Genomic DNA, 23,171 nt, shown 5'->3' with positions numbered 1-23,171 from the left:
TCTGTGCAATGTGGTGCAGATCCAAATAAAAAATCTGGGTCTAGTGAATTTAAATGTGGTTTCATAAGGAGACTGTTGGGCCATGGCAGAGGTATGTGCTCTACAAAGTGACATTCTAGTTTAAATGTTGGTGGACATTTTTAGATGTTTTAGAAAATAGATACAAAAAGCCTAACACTCTCAATTTAAAGCTGCCAATGAGTAATAAATGGATGAATTAATGTAGATAATAATCTGTGCAGGTTGTTTCATCTTTCTTATCTTTTTAACATATGTCAAAACATGCACATGACGTGTCCAGACTTAATGAAACCCACTCTCCTGTTTGTCACTTCCCTCCTCGCACCAGCAGGACGCGCTTTTACGCACACACCCTCTGCTAATGCAGAATAAAGAAGTGATGTGATCAGATTCTTGTGTTGTGTTGCTGTTCATGCATTATTCTGAAATAATGTAAACTCACTATCTTATTGCCATAGGCTTCATTTAATGTGCTCCTGTGTAGTCCTCGGAGTCTGCGCCGCTGAAGACGCGCCGCTGTGTTCCTGGAACATCCGAGCACTAAATCATTCATGATGCTGCATGCTGGATGCTGTAATTGCCTAAAGAGGAGCTCGGCTAAGGGGTGGAAGTGAGGGTGGGGGGGCTACCTTTGCATGTTTATCCTACAGAGCCCAATTATGTTGTGTGGCTTTGACCAGACGAACATAACAATCGTGACAAATAATAGTATTTGCATAATAAAGGGGGCTTAGACAAAACAAGTGGAATAATTTAAACTATTCCAGGTGATGTCTTTGAAAGGACTGTGGGATCAAAGGACCATGGGTGTTAGCGGACAGGGGATAGAAACGCACCGCACAGTGAGGATGTGTGCGGGAGCGACGTGCACGCGGCACTGGGCGCCGTCTATCAGCAGTGACAGACAGTAGATGCGGGGCTGAGAGCGACAGTCTGCAGAGCACTACTGCGACAGCCGGAATAGAAATACACGGACTACAGCCGGAAATAGGTCGGGCCACTCCTTCACAATAACAAACATATTGGATATATGAGGGCAAAATGTGGAAATATTGTGAGTGCATGAATTGAAATTCTTGACAATGAAGCAACAGTTTATGAAGATGTTGCTCGCATTAATGATATGTTTGAATATATTCAATCAAAGTTGTGTATGCAACTTTGAACACGTTTCTTGTTCATAGTTTCTTGTATTTAGTCTCTTGTTTTTAGGCTTATATGTTGTTCTATTATATTAAGTACTTTACTGTGTATTCTAGTACTTTATTGTGTATCATTTACATAGGGAGTATTTGCAGTTTTAAGTACATTTTTGATATTAATTATGTTCTATTTTGAGCTATTTTAATTCTTTATATGTGCAATGCGCTTGGCTTGCTGCTGTATCACGATAATTTCCAAATCTCTCTCTCTATCTCTCTAACTATATATCTATCTTTATTTGCCATAGCCGAAATCCTTGTAGAGGAGTGGGTCATTCCAACAACACACAACAAGCAAATATATAACAGGATTCCAGAAACAAGATTTTGCATTTGGCTCAGATATCGGCTGCAGACTCTTCACACTGCAATAAAAATAATGATAATAATAACAACAATGCTACTACAATGAATAATAATGATAATAATAATTATAAAATAATACTAATGATACACTTTGCATGCTTTTATTTTAATTAAAACATGTAATAGCCCACAAACACATTTTGACCCAAAGACGTCCATTCAACCATCTGTGCTTAAAGACAATAATCAAAGTCGAAAGCATAAGAAAATGTGATAATGATTTTTTCTGCTCAATTAAATTTTACGATCAGCCCAAATAAAATGACTCCTTTTTTTTTTAGATGATTTAATGGCATGGTCACACGCTTTACTTTGAAAGTAATGACCGGATGTGTGTGGTGTCGCCACACAGGAACTTGACAGCCCAGGGAGGAGGAGCGGGTCTGCTGAGGACTGAAGCCCGAGCTGCACGCACTGAAGCGGGCAGTAAAAGTTAGCGCTGTCCGTGTGTCCGGTGGTCACAGGAACCAGCCGCTCGCCGCTGGAGTCTTTTTAAAGGTCGGTACCGTCCCGTGTGTTTTCTGCTGGCGCCTCTCTCCCTCCCCTGCTCGGCGGGAGGCTGCTGGCTTGTGTCGGACTTACTTTGTTGCTATGCACGCTGCCGCAGGTCGGACGGTTTGTCTCCGAGTGAACCTGCTGCTTTTTCTTCCTCCTCCGGGGAAATAACCAACATTTCAACAGGAGTGTGTTGTTGTTGTTGTTTCCCTCGTGTGTTTATTATCTGGCGTGTCGTGTGGACAAACACTCCACGTGATAAGCATCAGTGTGTGTGTGTGGCTCAGTTTCGCGGAGCTTTTATTTCCCCTCGCGGTGTGTTCGGCTGTGTGTCGCCGCCCAGAGGGGGTCTTCCTCCGGGCTGGCCCGGCAGGTCTCTACCCTCCCCTCGCTCCTTCTGGAGATCCTCGGCGGTGAACCCTTTGTCGCAGATGGGTTAAAGTCCTTTGTGTTGTATTCCTGCAGCAGTCTAGTGTGTGGGGCTGGAAGGGACCCTGCCCCCCACCTATGCCCTCCCCTCTCCCCTCTCCTCCACCGCCGCCATCCGCCCCAGGCATGCCGCGCTGTGTCCGCACAGACCCCCACGTTCTGTGCACGGTTTGTTTCCAGGGGCACGGTGCGCAATGAGGGGGGCAGTGTGTGCATGCAGTGCGGGTGCACAGATGCAGCAGCAGCGTGTGCGAGGCGCAGATGGATTGAAATGCAGCAGAAGCACATGTTGGAGTGGATGCTGCTCGGCCACATCTGTTTTGAATGGAGCACAGGGACAAAGGCAGTCCGAGTCTCAGGCTGCTCTGCAGATGTACGCAGACAAAAGCTGGGGTCGTGATCTCTGTGTTGATGTGTGCTTTGCTTTTCTTCAAGCTACTGACCAGATTGATGAGTGCGTTGCCATCCATCCAGTATTGCAAATATATCCACATGATAACTTAACGGGTCTGATTTCAACACGTTGCAGGTATTCCACTGTGGCATCACACATATTTAGTGGAATAGTTTTACCAGATTTCTGTGGCAGGCAATCACATCTGGAATCCATTTTTCTCACTGGCTGGTGTTTTCTATAGAGCCGCATATCTGCCTACAGATCAAACTGAATCCAGTTGCTTTGCATTCAATGTAACAGTATTGATATAGCAACAGAAACATATATAGTCAGAAGATAATCATTGGCATGAAGCAGTGACATTTAAATAGTTAGCAAATTAATTAAAGGTTAATTATAGGGTGGGAATTATTATGAAATCTGGAGTGTTACAGCATTAACACGCGTTGTGAGTTCATGATATTAAATATCTCAAGGAGCCCTTGGGCCCCACACCACCAATCCATTCCCAAATATAAAAGTATGACATCATAGCTTTGGTCCACACAGACAGACATGCAGTAGCTGTTCACTGCTGAGCTGAGACAACTTGTTTCTACACATGAGCGACACCCTTAGAGTCTCAAAGGAGCAACAAGTCAGCTGCCGCTCTCCTCTGAGACCTCACTTCGGTTGACGAGGACTCCTTTGCGGTAAGATTTACTCTCTCTGGTCAGAAGTGTGGCAGAAACTCTGCAGCAGATGAATCAGAGAGTGGGGACAGCGGAGTCGTAATGTGTCTGAGGAGTCACTTTTAATAAGAGAAACAGCAGTTTTGTCTTTGTGACTCAGTCGTGGGGCCGCTGCCAAGGTGACTGATGTCTTGCTTGATTCCCAGCTACTGCCTGGTCACTGATGTTTCTCTTGGCTGTAATGCACCTCTAAAAAGACATTTAAACTAAATCCACATTTTCTTGTTTCATGCTTACTTTTTCTTTTGTCAACACTTTGTGAAGCTGTCTATGAACTGTCTCTGGCTGTCCTGGTATCTGTCTGGGAGCCTTAATCTTAAAAAAGACGCTAATGGTATGAAGAGGATTGGCGAGTCTGGTAATCTCAACAGATTTGCACAGATAAACAATGTGACTGTCTCACACGATGTCATTTATCACAGGTTTTATGCTTTTACAGAGACAACGGTTCACAGCTGAAATCACAGAAGCACAGTCTTTATTTATGTGTTCAACAGGCAGTGACACTGTGAACTTGCTGGGGGGAGGTCACGACTGCTGCTGTCGTGCAGCATCATTGATAGCGCTGTTATCATGTGCGTGACTTGAAGCCCTGACAGAGTCCTGACTACATCCCTGGCACCTCTGATGATAGCGATTCCTCGTACGCTCACGAAAACAGACAGTCATTCATAAAGGCCTGTGTGCGTTTGTTGACATCATGGCTGAAGCTCGTACTGGGACAGGCCCAGACGGGGCTGCCATCCGCCACACACATTAAAACCTCAGGCACGATGTAACACTGCATGTGTGTGATTCATGGAGTTAAAAACAGATTAAACACAAACTATTCAAGCCCATTATGAACACGCTGCTTCTCACATGGGCTCCCACCCTGGCTCAGACGGCTCTCGCCACCGTAAACTTATTCTGGGTGTGTAGCTGCCAGTCTGAGAGTGTGTACGTATTCCTTTACATAAGGATGGACCCCTTATAGATTCAGTACCGCGTTCTCATGCTTCACTAAAAGCACCTGCTCTTCCAGGATGCAAGTCCACGGCGGCTGCTATTTCAGGGGGGAAGACGGAGAATTTGATCTGAAGGGAGACGCCGCTCAGTGGCAGCCCCTCTGCAGTGGGAGCACCCTGGTATTTATTTAGGTTAACTGATGAAGGGATACTCTCTGACAGACGGATCAATGACAGGCCTCATCCCAAAACAAACTCTGCAGGAATGGAGAGGGGCCCAGCTGTCTTCTGTCTCACACACACTGTGTATGAAATATCGAGAAGATCACCCCCGATCTTTAAAAAGCCCTCTGACTGTGTCTCGTAACTGCATTAATGAGTAGTGGGGTCAAACGGCAGAACTGGACTCTATGAAGCGACGCGCTTTATTTTTGGTCGCAGCGTCTGAGGGAATGTAAGCTCAAGGGAGTCATTGTGGTGACTGGATCGCACGCAGGATCAGTGTGTGGGGGTCATGTTGTCATCACCCCTAGCGCCGCAGAGGGTGATCAGGTTACCAGGCTGGATATCCTTAGCAGTGGTGTAGGTTCCCAGAACAATCAGAGTTGACTGTGGGTTGTGGTTGATCGGAGGGAGGAGTCGCCCTGTGGTGTTCTTCAACTGACTACTCACCAATAGAGTATGTCTGTCTGGAAGTGGATTCATGTCCATAATGTGGGGGTATAACGGCGGAAGCCCTTTTGTGGTTGAGGTGATCAGATGAGTAATAAGGTGAGCTGGGAGCATGTTTCTGTGGTTTGGTGGGCGTAGGTTCATGTGTCTGAGCATGTTATAGAGCTTTAAAATATAGCTTGCGGTCTCATCCAGGGGTTGTGTTCTTTGAATATGTTCTGTCATTAGTAGGGTTTTAACCACCGCCATGCAAGGTTATGTTTTCACCCTGTCTGTTTCTTAGTTGGTTTGTTTTTTTTGTATGCAAGAACGCTCAATAATGAGTGGATGAGAGATGTATTTGACATTTTCTTGGAAAAATTCATGGATTTTGATGAGGGGAAAAAATCTGGCATATTTAGGAGACTGTCAGTAACCACATGTAGACCTTTCTGTTCTGAAGTGGCAGTTGTAATTGTAGTCACTAGTGTGGCAGCTGGTTCAGCCTTCATTAAAAACAAATTAGAATCAGTGTAACTTCTTATACATGTTTGTTTGTTTGTTCACTTGTTTTAGTGCACTTCACTGTCACTGCAAAGAAACAATTATTTTACTTGCTTTGAGCGGCGTTGACATTGGTGACTGCAGATTCTGTCTCTGTCCCTCTTCTCTCTGCAGGTCCTGATAAATGTATAATCTGTGTGGTTCCTCTGTTTATTATTTTGATCAAGTTGTTTTTTTAAATTAAAATGCAATTAACAAGCATGTGGCACATTAAAAGAGATGCAAATTAAACATTTCAACATTAGTTTGTGAACCTGACTTCAGTCTGACAAACAATGAGAAATTCTAACACCCTCTGTTCTTACCTGTCTTCTCTCCTGCAGCCTAGCAGTTCCCCCAGTCAGACATGAGGAGCCCTCCAGGCCTGGGTCGCTGAGCAGTTGAGGTCAGAGTTCAAGCGCTTGTTCCGGCAGTCATGGCTGACAGAGAGGGACTGCCTATTCCCCCAGGCCAGGTCTACATCGAGGTGGAGTATGACTACGAGTACAAGGCCAAAGACAAGATGGTGGCTATCCGCCAGGGGGAGTGCTACATGCTGGTGAAGAAGACCAATGAGGACTGGTGGCAGGTGAAGAAAGAGGAAGGCACAAAGACCTTTTATGTGCCGGCGCAGTACGTCCGGGAGGTGCGTCGGGCGCTCATGCCCCCTCAGAAGCCCAGCTTGAGGGCCAAGCCCACAGTTTTGGATATTTGCCGGGCGTCCAATGAAAATCTCAACAGACCCCAACCGGAAATGTCCAGCTTTGGACGTCCGTCACCTTCATCCACCCCGTCGCCATCCTCTGATCGCGTCACGCCACCAGCTCTGCCCAAGGATGCTAACCAGAACCTGGGGAGTCCCCTTCATTGCAAGGTGGTAGCTGAACTAGTACTTCTTCACAACAACAATAACCATCACCACGGCAACAATGCCACGTTGCCACGGACACGGGCTGACTCGCCTCCGCTCAAAGTGGGGAACAACCACAACAGAAGTCCAGACGGTGAAAAGACCTCCCCACCAAGCGACCTGCCGGGAGAGGGGCTGAGCAAGTTCCGTAACGACTCCGAGTCTGGGGATGAGCTGAGCAGCAGCTCAACAGAACACATGCAGGTAAGTCTTTTTTAAAATGGCTTCCCTTCAGATCTGCTTCATTTGACGCATTTATATTTGTTATTTGCGTTCTTTGGTAGTTTGAGGAAATAATCTACGCAGAAATCAGTCTGTGCCAAAGTTAGTAAGGGCAGCAAACACAATGCAAGTAGCTCCTTTACTTTCTGTAGACTACTTACTCCCTTGAGCACCACTAGTTTTGTCTGCCTTTGTGTTCTCAGTCATGACCTTGGTTCCTTTCCCTTTCTTCCATTCGCTCCTGCTTTATTTCCCACCCTCTGCTTATTTCACTCTTTTCTCTGGGGCCAGCTGCAGATAACTGCCCTTGTCCCAATCAGTTTTTGCCATATGGGCTGTTCAGAAATCACATTTGTCTTCTCTCACAATTTCTTTGCAGACCTACATCCATCCATCAGCTCCAACACAAGTCTGCCTAAAACCATTTTGTGCCTCATTTGCCACGTTTGATGAAAAAAGCTGCAACAGTTGCAGGTGCTTATTAAAATCTTCTACTGTTGCCCTTGAAGCACAATTTGTCTGGCTTGTACAGATGTGCATTTTTGGGGAGAACGGCTGTTGCAGTCGGGTTATTAAAGACTAAATGGTGCGTTCACAGCTCCACTGGTAAATGAAGGGCTCTGTAAATGGGAGTCTTCAGGTACATTTAATACAAGGAAATGCCAAACACAGCTACCAGGTTGTGTGGGTTTGTAGCTGTCACTTTATTTTTTAAACTTGCTGATGTTGTCCAGGAATGTGTGCAAATGTATAACACCAAAAATAAAGCTTTGAGAAGGATTTTATTTCTGCTATTTGTATAAAGTGACAATGCTCTATGTGGGGCCCCTTCCTGATTCAGACACCCAAACATCCTGATTCTTCCTTCTTCGCCTCGTCCCTCCAGCCCTCACACTGACAACTCAAGCCCCCCCTCACTTCCGTGGTATGTCCCATCACCCTGAAAGAGAGAGAGAATGGGTGAAAACTGCAGGAACTGGGTCTCATCCTTCCTCGTCTGCAGAGGAGGTAGATCAAAGTAGAAAAAGGAGATTTCCAGACAGTGGGAGTCCAAGCAGGATCGCGCTCATGAGCAATTTTTGGGAGGATGTGCTGTATCTAGGCAGGGTCGACTTGTTTGAAGGCTCCAAGTGCTGCTTGTGTTCTTTGTTCCACAGGCTGCAACAGCCTCCTCCACCATGGAGTGAACAAAGAGACACAGGCTTGAATAGAAACTAGGTCATATCTGCTGAGGATCAGTCTGAAGCCCCCCAGTTGCCCTGCAGTGGGGACCACTGCGTGAGCGTGTGTGAATGCCATGTGCAATGCGCCATGTGAAGGAAAAGAGGGTGAAAATAGAAGCTAACTTCAGAGGCCCCACATGTGCGACCTCTAAATGGTTTGTGGGTCAGAACTGACATATCCCTAAAGGCCCTATCAAGGCAAGAGAAGGGTTGTTTTCTGTGTTGCTGCTTGCCTTCTCCAACCTTTTTGAAATAATTTCATGCTTGTCAAATCACATAAGCCAAAATAAACACACATTTCACTCTCAGCCATTTGCATTTGTATGGGAAGCTCTGTGGAGTGTTTTTTTGTGAGCCTACAGTAGTGCTGGCAGGGCGGATAAGACTCAGACAGCAGACAGGATTCAGCCAAAACTCCCCGTGAAGCTCAGCGCTGGCTGTGGTCGCTGCGGCAGGTGGAACCCTCTCCCTCGCTCTTTTTGCTCCTTTGTGGTGCTCTGTTAGTTTGTCCTGTTTGGCTTGTTGCCAGGCAAGTGAATGACCCCGCAGAAAACCCAATTCTTTCAACTCCCCTACTTCCACCACTTCCTGTCATTGCTTGTGCGCAGGCAAACTGGGCCTTAGAGAGAAAGAGGGAGGATCATTCTGTGACAAGGCGGTATTGTTATGAGTTAGCCCGACTGATGCATGTTTTTGAGGCTGCTTCAAAAGTAAGAGTTTGACAAATGGATGACAGCATAACAGCTGAGATTTGTTTGATCAGTTTGGTAATGAAATAATTGTGACCCAGATATGTTCTAACCAAGACATTTTACAGTCAGAAAAATTTGCTAAACTAAAAATGAGAAAATGAAACAGTACAAATTTAAACAGCAGTCTTCACTGGAAATGAAATATTGATGATGGTTATATTCTACAGGAAAACATCAGAACAGGCTAAAGTGTTATACAAATCTAGTTTCTTATCATAAAGACACTGAAGTAGAGATGTTCTGATACCAGCACTGGAAATGCCTCTGATACTGCCAAAAAATGGCGAGTCGGGCATCAGCGAGCATGCAAATCTATGTACTGATCCAATACGACGTCTTTAAAGTATATTAAGTAGATAAAACAATATTTTCCTGTAAATCACTTCTTTGCTTCTTCTCCGCTCTCCAAAGCAGCAGTTGCGCTGCACTGCCACTGGCACATACTGTTTTTAGAGCTGTGAAAAATAAGTATTTTCCAGTAGTGTAGCGTTTGCCAGAGCTAGTTAAATGTCAGCAATTTAGCAATATTTCACGCTGGAAAGTTTAAAAGGTGACGTGAACCGAATGCAAAAATAAAATTTGGAGGGGTAGCTGTAGTTTTACCTATTACAACAAAAGCAATCTCAAAGCTTTTGAAGAACCATCACACGTGGAGTTAACCTTAGCCAGGCTATTAAACAATGATGGCAGTAATCACTTTCCATACAGGGTCAGTATAGAATAGTTAAAATAAATTATATACATTTTTCTTTTTAATGCAATGGTATCGGATCAGCACTCTGTATATGTTATACACAAAGTCCTTATGGGAATCAGTATCAGAAATGTGAAAAAGGGTATTAGATTCAGGGTTCAGCGTAAAGCACTGAACCCTGAATTGCCGTGACAGCTGTGACTGATGTGTGATGGAAAGGTGAAAAGTGCTACATGAATGTGTGTAAATTTGACTTGTACTGTTAAGTGCTTTTAGTATGTGTTAAAGCTCTACATAAATACCTCCTTCCATAACCATTTACCAAAACGTGTATTATTTTTGTAATGACATTAATGAAGAATCTTCATCTGGATCTCAATAGGGAATATTAATAAGGTCAGTAGTGGTTCCTTGTCTCGCCTTGCTTTCTATTTGTAATTTGCTTATCTCTGGGGCTCTGACAGAGACTGAGGGTCCACACCTCACCTCCTCAGCACCATGAGGGGTTGGCGGCGTTTGCGGGCACACAGCTGTCCTCCTGTCCTGAACCCTGTGTAGTCACCACTTGCTCTCCCCCATCCCTGGTCTTATAAAGGCACAGCTCCTATGCTCTCAAAGGATTGTTTTCCTCACTTTTCAAGAAGCAGGCGATAGGATGTTTGTTTTTGTTAAAAGAATGTGGCACAACATATGATTTAAAGCCTGTTTTTCATATAAACATATTGGGTTTATCCCAGGCTGCGTTGCCTGTTTAAAAACACAACAGAAAAACATGACCACACAGTCTCTATCACCACATAGGAGGTTATTTTGAGTTGGTTTATTCTGGAATACTTTTACTCATATCTTCTTCAGAATTGGTTTAAAGGCTTTTGATGGGCTCCTTTTTTTTCTAAAGTCCAAAGAGCGGATGACGGCTGCCCTGTGGGATTGTGTGAGAGGCCAGATTGTTGTTTTCCTTCTCTGCGAGTTGTGTCACCGTCACTGAGGGGGAGATGTGACGGCATGAAGTGTTTGTGTCTGTGGGTTTCCACCGTGGGATGCCCAGTTCTCACTCACTGTCTGATTAGAAAGACGAATAGAGGCCCCTCCTACGCTCCAATCTTTACACTATCTCACACAATCTCACTGCAAAAACAAGGTATCAACTACTGCAGGACCCTCTTCTTTCTTACGAAGCTCTGACACATTCAGTTGTTGAGTAACTCCTGGTAGTCTGTATCATACAGTGCTCTGTGTCAATAATAAAACCACTGATTCCCTGAGATTTCAAGCTGGATCAGTCACTCCGCTGAAATAAGCCGTCTTCTAGCGTCTTGTTTGACAGAAATCTCCTCTGAGTTCCACTTCAAGGATTCATATAGCCACAGTGACATAACTGGCTTGTAAATGTATCTGGACATGTATCTGGATGCTTAGAAGGTTTAAAAACAAAAGGAAGCGGCTGAGTCTGTCTGCCTCCAGCCTGTTGTGTGGTCTTAAGCTGTCAGTGCCCGGAGGTGGAGGAGGGAGAGAAGGAGGGGGTTTTACATATAGGGAGACAGGGACAAAGTGCTTGGGTCCTGGGCCCTGACAGAGTCACTACAGCCCCCTATGCAATGGCAAAGACCCAGGGACAGGAGGCCAGACAGATATGTTTTCATGTTTGGGTGAATCTGGAGATTATTCTTAGCCAGTGAGCCGTAAACCTCCCAATGACTGCCACATCAAGATGAATGACTTGAAAGAGGAACATTACAAGGTCACCATTAAAGATGGAGGAGGGCATTAAAACTGGATGTCACGAATGTGTGAACATCTGTTGAGATGTAGACGGACTGTGCATTGTGTTTTTCTTTTCCCTTTGCGAATTACATACGCAGTCTTTGGCTCCGTTGTGCTTGTCTGTTTGCCGACTTGTGCAACAGAGCAAAGGCTGAGAATGTGTATCAGTGGCTTAGCAGAGTATTTAAATAGGCAGCTCTGTGGGGGTGGTTGGTTCTCCCAAGTGCCCTTGCGAAATGTATCCACAACCAGAAAGGTTTGATCAATTTACTTCTTTAGTATCTACAATTTTGGGGCTTTGCATCGGATCATTTTCTATCCAGTGAATTTGTCTCACATGTAGCAATTTGTGTTTGGTGTATAGGGCATGTGTGGTGACTGGTTTTAAAGCCTTCTGTCCCTCTTGAGGGTCCTGGGAAGCTTTTCTGTTTACTGTACAGAAACGACCTGTTCCTAAACACCCCCATGCCACAGTAACCTGCTAATTATATGTTGCGCTAAATGGATTCTTTGCCTGCAGAGTCTAACATTGGCTGCAGAGTATTCTCTACAGCCATTTTCCAAATAAACTCAAATCCACTTAGTTGAGAACAAGAAAGGACGTGGTCTTATTACATAATGACATCGTAAATACCACCAAATAAGAGTGCGAGCAGTGCTGCAAAGTGTAGCCATCTCCCACTTGCGCCGGCCCATAATATGGAGCTGTGCCGAGAGACTTACTCCCGGACCAGCTGAAAAGGAGGCCCCTGCTTGTTTTCCAGTGCATACTTGACATTCCTGCCTCAGTGCCTACACACTCTCATACAAGCAAGCTAAGTCATTGAAGGTCTGCCTAACCCTCAAAAGTGAAGCATTGGACTTTTCAGTAATCTAATATTAAGCTTGAGCAAGTAGTGCATGCGCTGTGTTCATGTGAGAGGCTGCGTCTTTGCTTGACTGCCTGTCTGCGTTCTTTCTACTTCTCTCCTTCCTCTGTCTGGGCCTTTTAGTTTCTCTTCTACTTTTTTGCGCTCGCACTGTCTCTGTTGCTTCCTTTTCTGCTGTCAGTCTCGCATTCCTCTCTTGAACACCTTGCTTTCTCTTCAGCCTTTCAATTGACTCAGGCTGTCAGATGTGGTCTCAGTGAAGGGCAGGACAACAGCGAGGAAACCAAGAGCTCCTGGTCTGCACTTCAGCCCGTGACCACCATTTCTGTTCTCCCCCACATCCAGCATGATCCTTGCCTCTGTGATACAACAAGAGGATTAAGCCCACAAGCCCTTAGGGGCTGAGCGTTCAAGAAGACCACAAGAGCTTAGGCTCAGAGTTGAGGGGAGTCGTGTCTGTTGTGTAAGGTGCAGGATTTCACCTTTTGTAAATCTTTCCATGAAGTACAGGCTAAGGGTGAGACAGATTGAATGGTTTTTCTAATCCGAGTAATTTAAAATGGAAGCAGCCAGTGACAGTCAAGTTTGCATGATGACCTTTGAGAGAATGGAGAGATTCCAAGAGCAAAAAAAAAGGAGATACAATGAACTGTTGCTCTGTCCAGTTTGATATAACTTTGCTGCGTAGTTCTTTCCTCCTTCTATTCATTTTACAATAAACAAAACCAGCCAAAAGAAATGCTGTGCTAAAGCATGTCTCCAGACCAATGAATCACTGCCCACATATCTCCTATTTGTTCAGTGATTTATATAGGTCTGTACTCAGTTATGTATGTTTCCAACAAATCAGAGCTTTGCATGAGGGAAAAGTAGCATCAATCATTCTGTGCAAATAGTTTGATTCATGAATAAAAGGGACTAAAAAAATGCTTGAGAAAAATGGCAACAAGTATGGAGGTGATCAGTGCGGATATGCAGGTTGGTGAGTAATCTCTATAAACAGTAGATGCAGAATCTGTAGGCGAGGGACAGGAGTTTGGGGCAGGAAGCCAGCTGGTATCCGTTTCTAGTTTGACCAGTGACATTTGAGCAGGTTTTGGCTGTCCGCAGTTAAATGGTCCATGTGGAGAGCAAATGCGGCATAACACATTCACTGAAATGCATAGGCTATCGTTTTTCTAATTTATTTATCTGCACCCATATGCAGATTGCTGTTGATGGAGAAATGTTGTCTGGACCTAAAACACAGACAAAAACTATTGCTGTTTATATTTTGTGTGGAGATATGTTTGACCCGCAGTCTTTGCCTGTATATCCACTGTCTGCACGGGAAGCCCCTAAATATTGGCAGAGGCTAATTTGTCATCAGATGATATCCGCTTTAATTGGTTGGTAAATGTCCTGGTGAGTGTCCTGGGCCTACAAGTAGTCATTACATCACCATGTCTCACCAATTTTGCAATATATTGTGATTTTGCGTGAACGTAACTGGTCTGCAAAAGTCTAAACTGCAGCAACATTTCTGAAAGTTAAGAATGCAGAAGAGATTTTGTCATTCAAGGCTTCCTGTCTGTTCTTACCCCATTGGTTGTAGTTCGCTCCGCTCCAGCCTCCGTGAAGCGGCTCTGCCTGTCAGCCTGTGTAACAGCGTTTATTATCAGAGTGGATGACAGGGCTACATCACCTATTTAATTTGGTCTCCCTCTTCTTCTCTCCACTCGCTGCTCACTAAGGTTTATTCAGTCCCTCCCCTGTCGCTCACGGTCCCTCTCTCTGGGCCTGGCTCTCTACTGTAGCTCTGTGCACTGAGACAGCATGTACCCAGAGAAGGTAAGAACGCCTCGCTGCTTTTGATTTATTTTATTGCGTTTCCTCTCTTCGCTTTCCTCTCCAGCTCTGGCTCTTTCCCTGCCCTGGCTGCCTGGAACATTTTTTGCTTCCAGTGTTGTTTCTCTGACTACTAGAGAGGCCCCTTCTGCCTGGGACATTTTGCCTTGAAAAATTTAGACTGACAGCTCCAACTGTTGTGTGCACTATTATGTATTTGATATGGTGTCGGGCACGTGTGGGTGTTCTTGTTTGGGATTTATTTAGCAAGTAACTTGACCGCCCCTCGCTGTGTTATCCACAGAGGTCCATGTTTGCATACAAGTGATGATGTTCAGGGCACTGTGCTCTGTGCACGGTTACATAACTGATGCTGGCTGTGTCTGGAGCCTTTGAAACAGCTGCTAGTCATTTTCCTTACAGCGGGCTCCTGCTTTGGGGAAGCGGACAGGTCAAGCAGCTATGCATTACACTCAACCCTCAGAGGAAAAGTAATATGGTCTGGGGAACCACTTTCCTTGGTATCATTTACAAAGCTATGTCAGATGTACAGTATGTGGCTATTAGCAAGATGACACTGAAGTCATTCAGATATCACTTTCTTGGGCATAAAAGTGTTTTTTGGCCCAGCTGCACCATACAGTGCTTTTTCTGCATATAATGGGACCTGTTAGCGATTTCTCCTACTACCTCTGAATCCACTTTGGCATGTCAGAGTGTTTTATTTCCCCACTGCTTTGCCTGCTCGGCGACTTGAAAATTACAGCAACTCGTGATTTCAAAGATCAGGATTCGTCTCAAAATACTTCCCATGCTGTGTGTCTTCTGTTATATACCTATTTTCTATCCAGAATACAGAACTGAACACAAATGATTTGATAAAAGACTTTGCATTAAAAATCAGAGAAACCAGTCCACCTTGGGAAGGATAATTAATGTAACTGAGTTCATAATGGGGACAAATCTGATCTGGTTGATGATAAAACTGTATCTTGTGTAGTCCTCCACCTTCTTGTCGCCCTCTTGCCCTCATACATGTGTTTTTTGCTGCTCTTTGACTCGTGCTTTGTCTTTTAGTCCAACAGCTTGTGTGTCTCTTTGATTTAGTAAACCAATCCAGCACATTATTCCAGATCAAATCCAACATTTGTGAGCCAGCCAGTGTTTTGCTGCTGTTCACCACTTTCCTCAGGAGAGGTACAGCTGCTGCTGGTTGCCAGTGTGTGGGTGGACTGGTGGAAGCATCAGAGCGTAGGTGTCTTTGAGCATCAGGGAGCATGTATTGTCTCTGTCACATGCCATTTCTATCGTTAATTACATGGCGTGGCTGCCAAGGAGACTGAGGATGAGCTGCACATCAGTCAGAGCTGAAATGGCTCTGCTTGTGGCTGTTTACGCCAGAGGTGATTTAATGTGAAAGGAAGATTGGAATTGGTCTGTCACCATCATGCTGGTTCCTGCTAAAGGTGAACACAGTTTCTGAGATGTGGTCTGATTGTGCAACTCAGTTTTTTATCAGTGCAGTAACAGACATTTGTCGAACCAATTTCTGTATCATCGTGATGACATATCAGTAAGAGGTTGTAGATTGTTCCTGCCTCTGTAGTCTTAAAACAGCTCCATGATCTTTTTCATAATGTTTTTTCACTTGACTTCCAGAAACTGTGTTTTTGTGCTCAGAACTTTCCACCAACAGCTGTCGCTGAACAGAGATGCTACTGACAAACAAAGGGGAATACAAAGAGAGTACACACTGTTCCACTGTGGATCAGTCTGGATCCTTCTGCAAGCGTTACTGCTCTGCACCCAAACAGTCATTTGAAACAACAAATCCTATGTTAACACAGTATTAACTGACACCCTGTAATTTTAATCAGAGGGGCTACTTGTCTTTTGACGATACAATACCTGCTCCTTTACATATCCTCATAGCGAGGCAGAAATAGCTCACCAATATAACAGACACCAGGAGGCTGATCTGTGTTCTCTGAAGAGTCGTCCAAGGCCAGCAGCCTTTCAGTGCCCTCGTGTGTGATTGGCAGTGAGACACTCCCCGTGTCTTTTAATGAAATGGATATGCCAGCAGTAACAAATGTCTCAGTGTTCATGCTCTGGTGGCCCAGCAACACAATTGGCTGTTTTGATCATCTTTTTGTATAGTTAATTGACAAGGAGGGATTACATAGTTTCAATAATGTACACTGGCTAAAGCAGAGGAGCAATTAGGAGCTTGAGGGAAAAGTAAACTCCTGGAGTATTAAAAAAAGTGGCACTGTAACTAGGGAACCATTCTTCAGGAGACTACTTTCTATATCTTTTTCCACCATTGCCTTTTGAACATATTGCTTCGTGAAATTCGAAATTGACCTTGTTCAGGTCAGCATTATCTTAAGTGCACAAAAGTAAAACAAATGTGCTGTTGGTAAAATGAGTGCTGATGTTGTCCTCCACTCTTATACACACACACACACACACACACACACACACACTCATATTGAATTGAAGTGTATAATTTCAATTCATTTAATTACAGCTAAATTCTCACATGATTGACCCTAGTCTGACAAACCATCTGCCTGGACAAGCATACCTCATTAATGTCTGTATACAGTTTTCCACTTTATTTCCTTGTTACAAGTGCACAGATCCGGCTCTCAGTCAGTGTAGTGTGTCTATCCTGAGTGGCCATTGACCTCATTCCCATTGTGAACATGTAGATTCATTCAGTATGTGAGAGTCAGGTGAAAACATAACATAATGAAAGAAATGCTGTTATTTTGCTTTGATTTTCAAAAGCGACCAGTGGTTTGGTTTGGTTGCGACCAGTTACCAGTTGTCTTAGTGGTGAGATCTTAATTCCTACTGTTTTGTATGAGAGTCTATTGTTTGTGTGCATTAGCGAATAAGCCAGGGTCCAATACATCGACATGTACAATGTATCTTGTTTTTTTTCTGGTGAGATGACTGCTTCTAGAACAGCGTGCGGATTTACCACAGACACAGACAAAGCTAGAGTGCCATAATCATCTAAAAAGTGTTACGGGCTCCACTGGATAAGCTTCATGCACAGGCAACTGTGGGACAGAGGGGCTTACAGGTCAGTCCAAGCCTGGACAGGCCACCTCCGCCTCGACACTACTAGAATGCAATCTTCTTACATATCTGGATTAAGGGGTTGTGAACAGTACATTCCTGGGTTAAACCCCCTCCACCCCAACCCCCCAACTGCGCACAAACACATACACCAAAAATCATGCTCATCCAGCACCATCATGTCCCAAAAAGTCTTATCTTATTGAACAATGATAGTACAATAGTACTGTGATATGGGTATTGACCCTGATTGTTGCTGGGGGGGATTAAATCTGCTCTGTCCATCACTTGTGCTATGCTCTTGATTTCCTAACACAATTAAGGGTGATCGAGAGGTTATTTGCTATTTAGATCCATGTCTTCATTGTTACCTAATTCACAAAATCCCTCTTCTTTCTTGTGTCTCTCACTCAAAGCCCACAGTGATAACTGAAAGGAGACTAATCAGTCTTTCTTAGAGTTGGGGGTGGTGTGGCTGCTCTGTGGCCTTGGGCAGGACCCCCTCCCAGTGGCCAGCAGACAGATTTGTTATTGATCTGTCAGCCTGTCCCCAGCCTCTTGAACCACTTTTGCGCTGAAATAAGTGGGTGTTTGCAACCATGGCGACATTTTCAAATCAGGCTGCAATCACTCCAGTGCCTTGTGGGTTGTGTTGTTTCTGATTGGTTTAGCTGCCTGTGTTTGAAGAAAGCCACTTAGCACAAAAATCCTTAAATTCTTATTCAGAATTTAATCAAAATCAGTATAGCTGTGGGACTAATACATTTTCATTGGACTGATTTTATAAAGGGGTAAAGCTTATGCTTATTTACAGTGCATGTAACTGAATTAAAAACTTTAAAACACAAAAATGAGCATTTTGTTATAGACAGGCGTGTGCATCTAATGATGCAACAAATCTCACTTCAGTTGTCTGTCAGTCATTAACATTATGATGTAAAGGAGTTGTCACACATTTGCAGTTTTTTTTTTTTACCACCAGCAAACATTTTCAAATCATGTGCTCATTAAAAGGCTGCACTTCTAGATTCCTATCTCGAACATGAAATGGTTTTTCATCCTAGCTCCTCTGAACTTCTTTGTGCCCACCTGGGCCATGATCCAATGTCCCTTTGTGTTACCCTAAATCAAACTCACTGACCCTGTTTGCTACTCCCACCCAACCAATTGGCACCGTTGCTCTAGATCCCTGTCAGCTCCACTTAGCAGGAGAGGACCACCTCGTGGCTCAAGGTTACCAAGTGCGGTTGTCACTGCCCTACCCGGTATACATTCTGTGAATGGAACACGGACGATTTGGCGGACAGAGTTGCCTTTACGTGCCATTGCTGGCTTGACAAAACAATAGAACCATTCTCACTAATGTGGCAAGACATGCCCAGTCGAAATTGAATTGCTTTCTACAGAAGCAGCTCTGTGACGATCAATTACCCAACCAAATCTTTTATGAGTCACCCAGAGGACGGAAGAGAACAAGGCTGTCCATTTGGTGATATTACAGGCTGGGAACGAGTGGCTGAATGTCACAGTTGGGTTTGTGAGGGGACTCACCTGGATCTTAAGTGTGTTTCCCATGAAAAAAATCAATGCATACAATGTTTTTACCTTCTATTTTTTAAGCCAATAAGTTCCTTTTTCTGAATCCAATTATGTGGAGTAGGATTCTGTCAAATCTGAAATTAAAAGTTGCTTCTAGAAACGGTTGAGCATGACAGCAGCCGGTTTTTCCCAGGAATATTTTGACATGTAAATCAGGAGGTGGCTGGCAGTCCAGGGTTCAGTATGTGGTCATGTTTTGAATGTGACCTACTGACCAGTGGCCAGCTGATGATGCAGTTCATTTTTCTAAAGACCCCAAGCATGTGACTGGGCAGTATAGATGACAAGGCAGCCCCTCTCTCTGACAGGGACTGTACACGACAATGGCTTTACAGTGGCTGGTCTGCTGCTGGAACTTTTCTCTGCAGGCATAAAGAGAGGGAAAGGGGCACAGAGAAGGGCGGGCTGGCTTGGCAGTCTCTGGGTAGTGGGCTGAGTGACCCATGACCCGCACGAACAAGACACAATGCATCTTTCTGTCACGGTATCTCCACCCCCAACATGCACACACCCAGTCGAACACCCTGAGTCATGGTAAGTGGGCCAATGGGTACATTGGCTGGAGATTTAAATATGCCCTTTAAATTCTGTGTATCCTAGTAGCCCACTTTCCTATGTTTCTGTTCCACGTCAACATATGAAGTAATCATTATTCATTGATCTACAATGACAAGAGTCTATATGCTGTATAAATAGAGTTTATAATATTTTCCATAACATACAAGAGTTTTCTATTTAAAGCGTTCCTATTTACTCTGAAATCAACTGCGGATTAGTAGAGCAGTGTCAAATCTGCCTCAGGAATTTGTATCATATCTCGTGACTGCCCCTCTGAGAGCAGCAAAAAAACACACTGTTGAGGAGGTGGTGGACTTGAAAAAATACACTCTCCTTACCCAGAAGACCCACTTGTGAAAACATAGCTCCAAAGGTTTGCTGCTAGTGTTGAAAAGTACTTTACTGGATACCTTTAAGTTCAGACTTTTAATACAGGGTGAAATGTATTGCCAAAAGGGTCGGGTTGTTTCTCACGACAAGTTGACACTATGGGAATCATGCTGCTTTTCTTTTGTCATCTTTGACCAGTAAACCAAATATTTTTGCTCCGGCTCTAGGGAATTATATCAGCCATCTTCACAGTTTTTGGACAAAACAAACTATAGAGGAAATAATTGATTGGTCATTAGGTGTAACATTAATGATTTTTTAGACTAGTTGATTAAAATGTCAGAAGATACTAAAACATGCTGATTACAATGTCCCAGAGCCCAGGAAGACCTGTTTTTTTTTAATTACTTGTTTTATCGACCAGCCTTTTAAAACTCACCCAGATGCGGCTTTGCCAGAATATCTTAATCTGAGTTACACTATTATCTTAAATATAAGTCCCCTCTTGCCATGACAGAACAGCCACTGTAGTCATTATTTAATTATTCCCTGTTCCAACACTAATTGCATCCTATCTACATAATTTGTCCTGGCTTAGGCTTCAGTTTGCAATGATTTCTAAAAACGTCACATGCTGATTTGTTAATAATAAAAAAAAAAATCATGACAAGAAAATAGAAATCTGTTTGTTGTTGTCAATTTCCTTGTGGAAGTCTCCTCCTGTGCTGTGCCCCGAGGCAGAGGAACTGAATGAGTTGTCTTTACCACCTGCTGTCCACTGGGTTTCTCTCACTCAGATAATTCCATTTCCTTATTGTAGATGAGCTGTGAATGCAGCCAACCCCCGCTGTGTGGTGTTCCCGCTGTCAGTCTCTCCCAGCCTAGATGTGCTGTCGCTGTCTGCCCCCCCCAGCAGACAGCCCACTTTTATGTGTCATAATCGGAGCTAATTTAAAAAATACATTTATTGCCTCCTCTCTGAAAGTATTGTGATCAGTAAAACAAAGGTGCTTTACTTTTAATCCTCTTGAGGCATTTCAATAACAATTGAATTTGAACCCACATGTTGATGCACAAATTCATCAGATCACCCAGTTTCCTAGAAACCTGTCTCTCACCCTAAGCTGAAGCACATCAAACACTTCCTCTCACGCTCTCTGAGTGTGTGTGTCTGTGTGTGTCTGTCTGTGTCTGTCTGTGTGTGTCTGTGTGTGTCTGTGTGTGTGTGTGTGTGTATTCACCACAGCCAGCTGGTTTGAGGGTTTCATTTGGGAGGAAGTTTCCATTTCCGTTGTGGGTGGCTGTCGTGTGTTCAAGTGCCACACACCACCCCTCCACTCAGCTCCACCGCACCTTCTGGAGAGTGTGATACCAACCGGTGGCCTGAATAATTCAGCCAGTGATCACAAGCTAATATGCATGCCCACACACACACACACACACTCACACACTCACTCACTCACACACACACTCACACACTCACTCACACCTCTTGCAGAAGCACCCTGTAGCATTCCACAGAAGGGTAAAAGGTGATGTTGTGGCAGAGGAGGAGATGTGTGGAATTATGCTGCTTGAACCTGCGAGGCGTCAGGGTTGCACTTATCTGGGTCACATCCTGGAGTGAAGGATCATTAAATTTAGAGCATTAGAAATCAGGTTCATGATTGTAAACACAAATTTTTATGCAGCATGGTGCAAATGTTAGACACACAGCGACACAAAAAGCAGGCTACACACTGACTCACACCTCAATCCTCCTTTTGCTGCCACACCAAATCTGAAACAGCATTGTGAGATAAAAAGCACTCCTCGCTGAGTGTTTGATTTTCAATTAACCTGATTCACCGGGGTTAATACCCTGATGTGCCGTAACCGGCGCGCTCAGCGGCTCCAAGGTGCACCCGCTCTGTTCTTACCGGTAATAAGTCATCATCTGTTTAAGCACGACACACTTGTCCTTGTCTCTGCCATGGGCCGACTGTGCAGAAATAAAATGGAGATGTATGTACAGTTAAGAAGATAATAAAAACTCATCTCCAAGTTTTTTTTCCAGGTTTATTCTGGAACTAAATGAAAACCAGTTGATCTGTTTGTCCAGGTCAGGTGATGGTTACAGGTTTGTCCTGTTAATGACGGCTAAACAGTAGAACTTTATCTGTGGAGATTTTAAGTTAATAGGCTGAGTCATCTGCAACTGTTACACTGTATCACTTGATTAATCAACAGCTCTTGTAAACAGCCTGATGGTGTAATCAAGGTTTTGTTATTGATTTGAAGAGGTGCACGGAGGCATCAGCATGCTTGTGTAAGCCTTTGTTTGTAATAATAGAAGAGATACAGTGATCAGTGTGTCCATCAGTCTGACAGTGCCTTTGTGCGTCTGTAATCATTTCTTTTCCGGAGCAGAATTTGAAAACCATTTGGAATTCTATTTAAACTTTTGTCGATTAAGCCTTTCTGTGATATTTTGATCTGAGCAAGTCCTCTGAGAATCTCAGGTTATCTAATGTTTTGTTTTTTTAAAGTTAAGTCTTAACTTAATCTTAATTTTTTAATTTCCATGCCATTCCCTAAAACACGCTCACGTTTAAAATGACATAATTTTAAATAGAAACTAGGTGAACTACAATGACAAATCAAAATGGTCAAATGTTGGCCAATATCGGCCATGGCAGATATAGTACTGTGCAGAAGTTTGAGGCACTGTAGATGTGAAGGTTCTTATCCATCAAGTGATAATTAATTTGCATGACGCAGACACCAAGCTATAATCAGCATATGCGTTACCTGAAAAAATATAAATTACTGCACAAATGGAAAAAAATATGTCATCATGGATATTTTTGTCAGATTTTTACACTTACACTAAATCTGTGTTTTGGCTTTAAAAGGCCAGCATGGATCAGACTCTGGAGAGAAAAATGAATTCCTCCTTTTTTTCTCGTGGCTTGTTTACTTCTTCCCTTTAGAACTAAACAAACAGTATTTTGAACATTGACTTGATTAAGATAAGTGCATCTGCCATGTTTGAACAGTGTCATGTTGAAAAGTTAAGTGGTTAAAGAGTAACTTGCCTTTATCACAGCAGTGCACTAAACTACACACCAGCTATTTGAATTCTGCCTACCTCCCTGCAGGGCTACAACTAACCTATGCTATTAATTAATCTAAAAAATAGTTACTTATTTTGCAGGTTTCATGGCAGTAAAAATTAAGCACCTTTGAGTTTTGGACTTTGCTGGTCAAAACAATTTGATGTCACTCTAGACTATGGAAATTTAAATGATTTGCATGTTGGCAATCTCTTGTCATCTCTGTATTAAATCCAAAATAATAGCTGATATATTAGTTGATAGTGAAAGTTGGTATGGCATTAATCGTTCTGTATTTCAGTGCTGGTTTTAGCAGCTGGCACCTGAACAAACAATACATAATACCAATAACCTTTATTTCTCAAGTGCAACAGTGTTTAATTTTTTCTCAACACATCTGCCTAAGACATGTATAATACATAATTTTATCACAAAAATATGATGGTGCATAAC

At 43.6% G+C, this 23,171-nt stretch overlaps 1 protein-coding gene across 6 annotated transcripts in view; it reads left to right on the top strand.

Moving 5' to 3' along the window:
• Nucleotides 1-1,922: 1,922 nt before the first annotated feature.
• arhgap12b (Rho GTPase activating protein 12b) overlaps nt 1,923-23,171 on the top strand; it is a 52,079-nt gene continuing 30,830 nt past the window's right edge. For all 6 annotated transcript variants that reach the window (XM_020087609.2, XM_069512777.1, XM_020087607.2 and 3 more), the window contains exons 1-2: nt 1,923-2,087; nt 6,127-6,896. In XM_020087609.2, the coding sequence (XP_019943168.1) occupies nt 6,219-6,896 (678 nt within the window). In that variant the 5' untranslated portion in view covers nt 1,923-2,087; nt 6,127-6,218. The remainder of the gene's footprint in view (nt 2,088-6,126; nt 6,897-23,171) is intronic.

This window comes from Paralichthys olivaceus, chromosome 17 (assembly GCF_024713975.1).
Source record: "Paralichthys olivaceus isolate ysfri-2021 chromosome 17, ASM2471397v2, whole genome shotgun sequence".
NCBI classification, from domain to species: Eukaryota; Metazoa; Chordata; class Actinopteri; order Pleuronectiformes; family Paralichthyidae; genus Paralichthys; species Paralichthys olivaceus.
The sequence above is the reverse complement of the archived record's forward strand: the minus strand, read 5'-3'. Positions and strand labels throughout refer to the sequence as shown.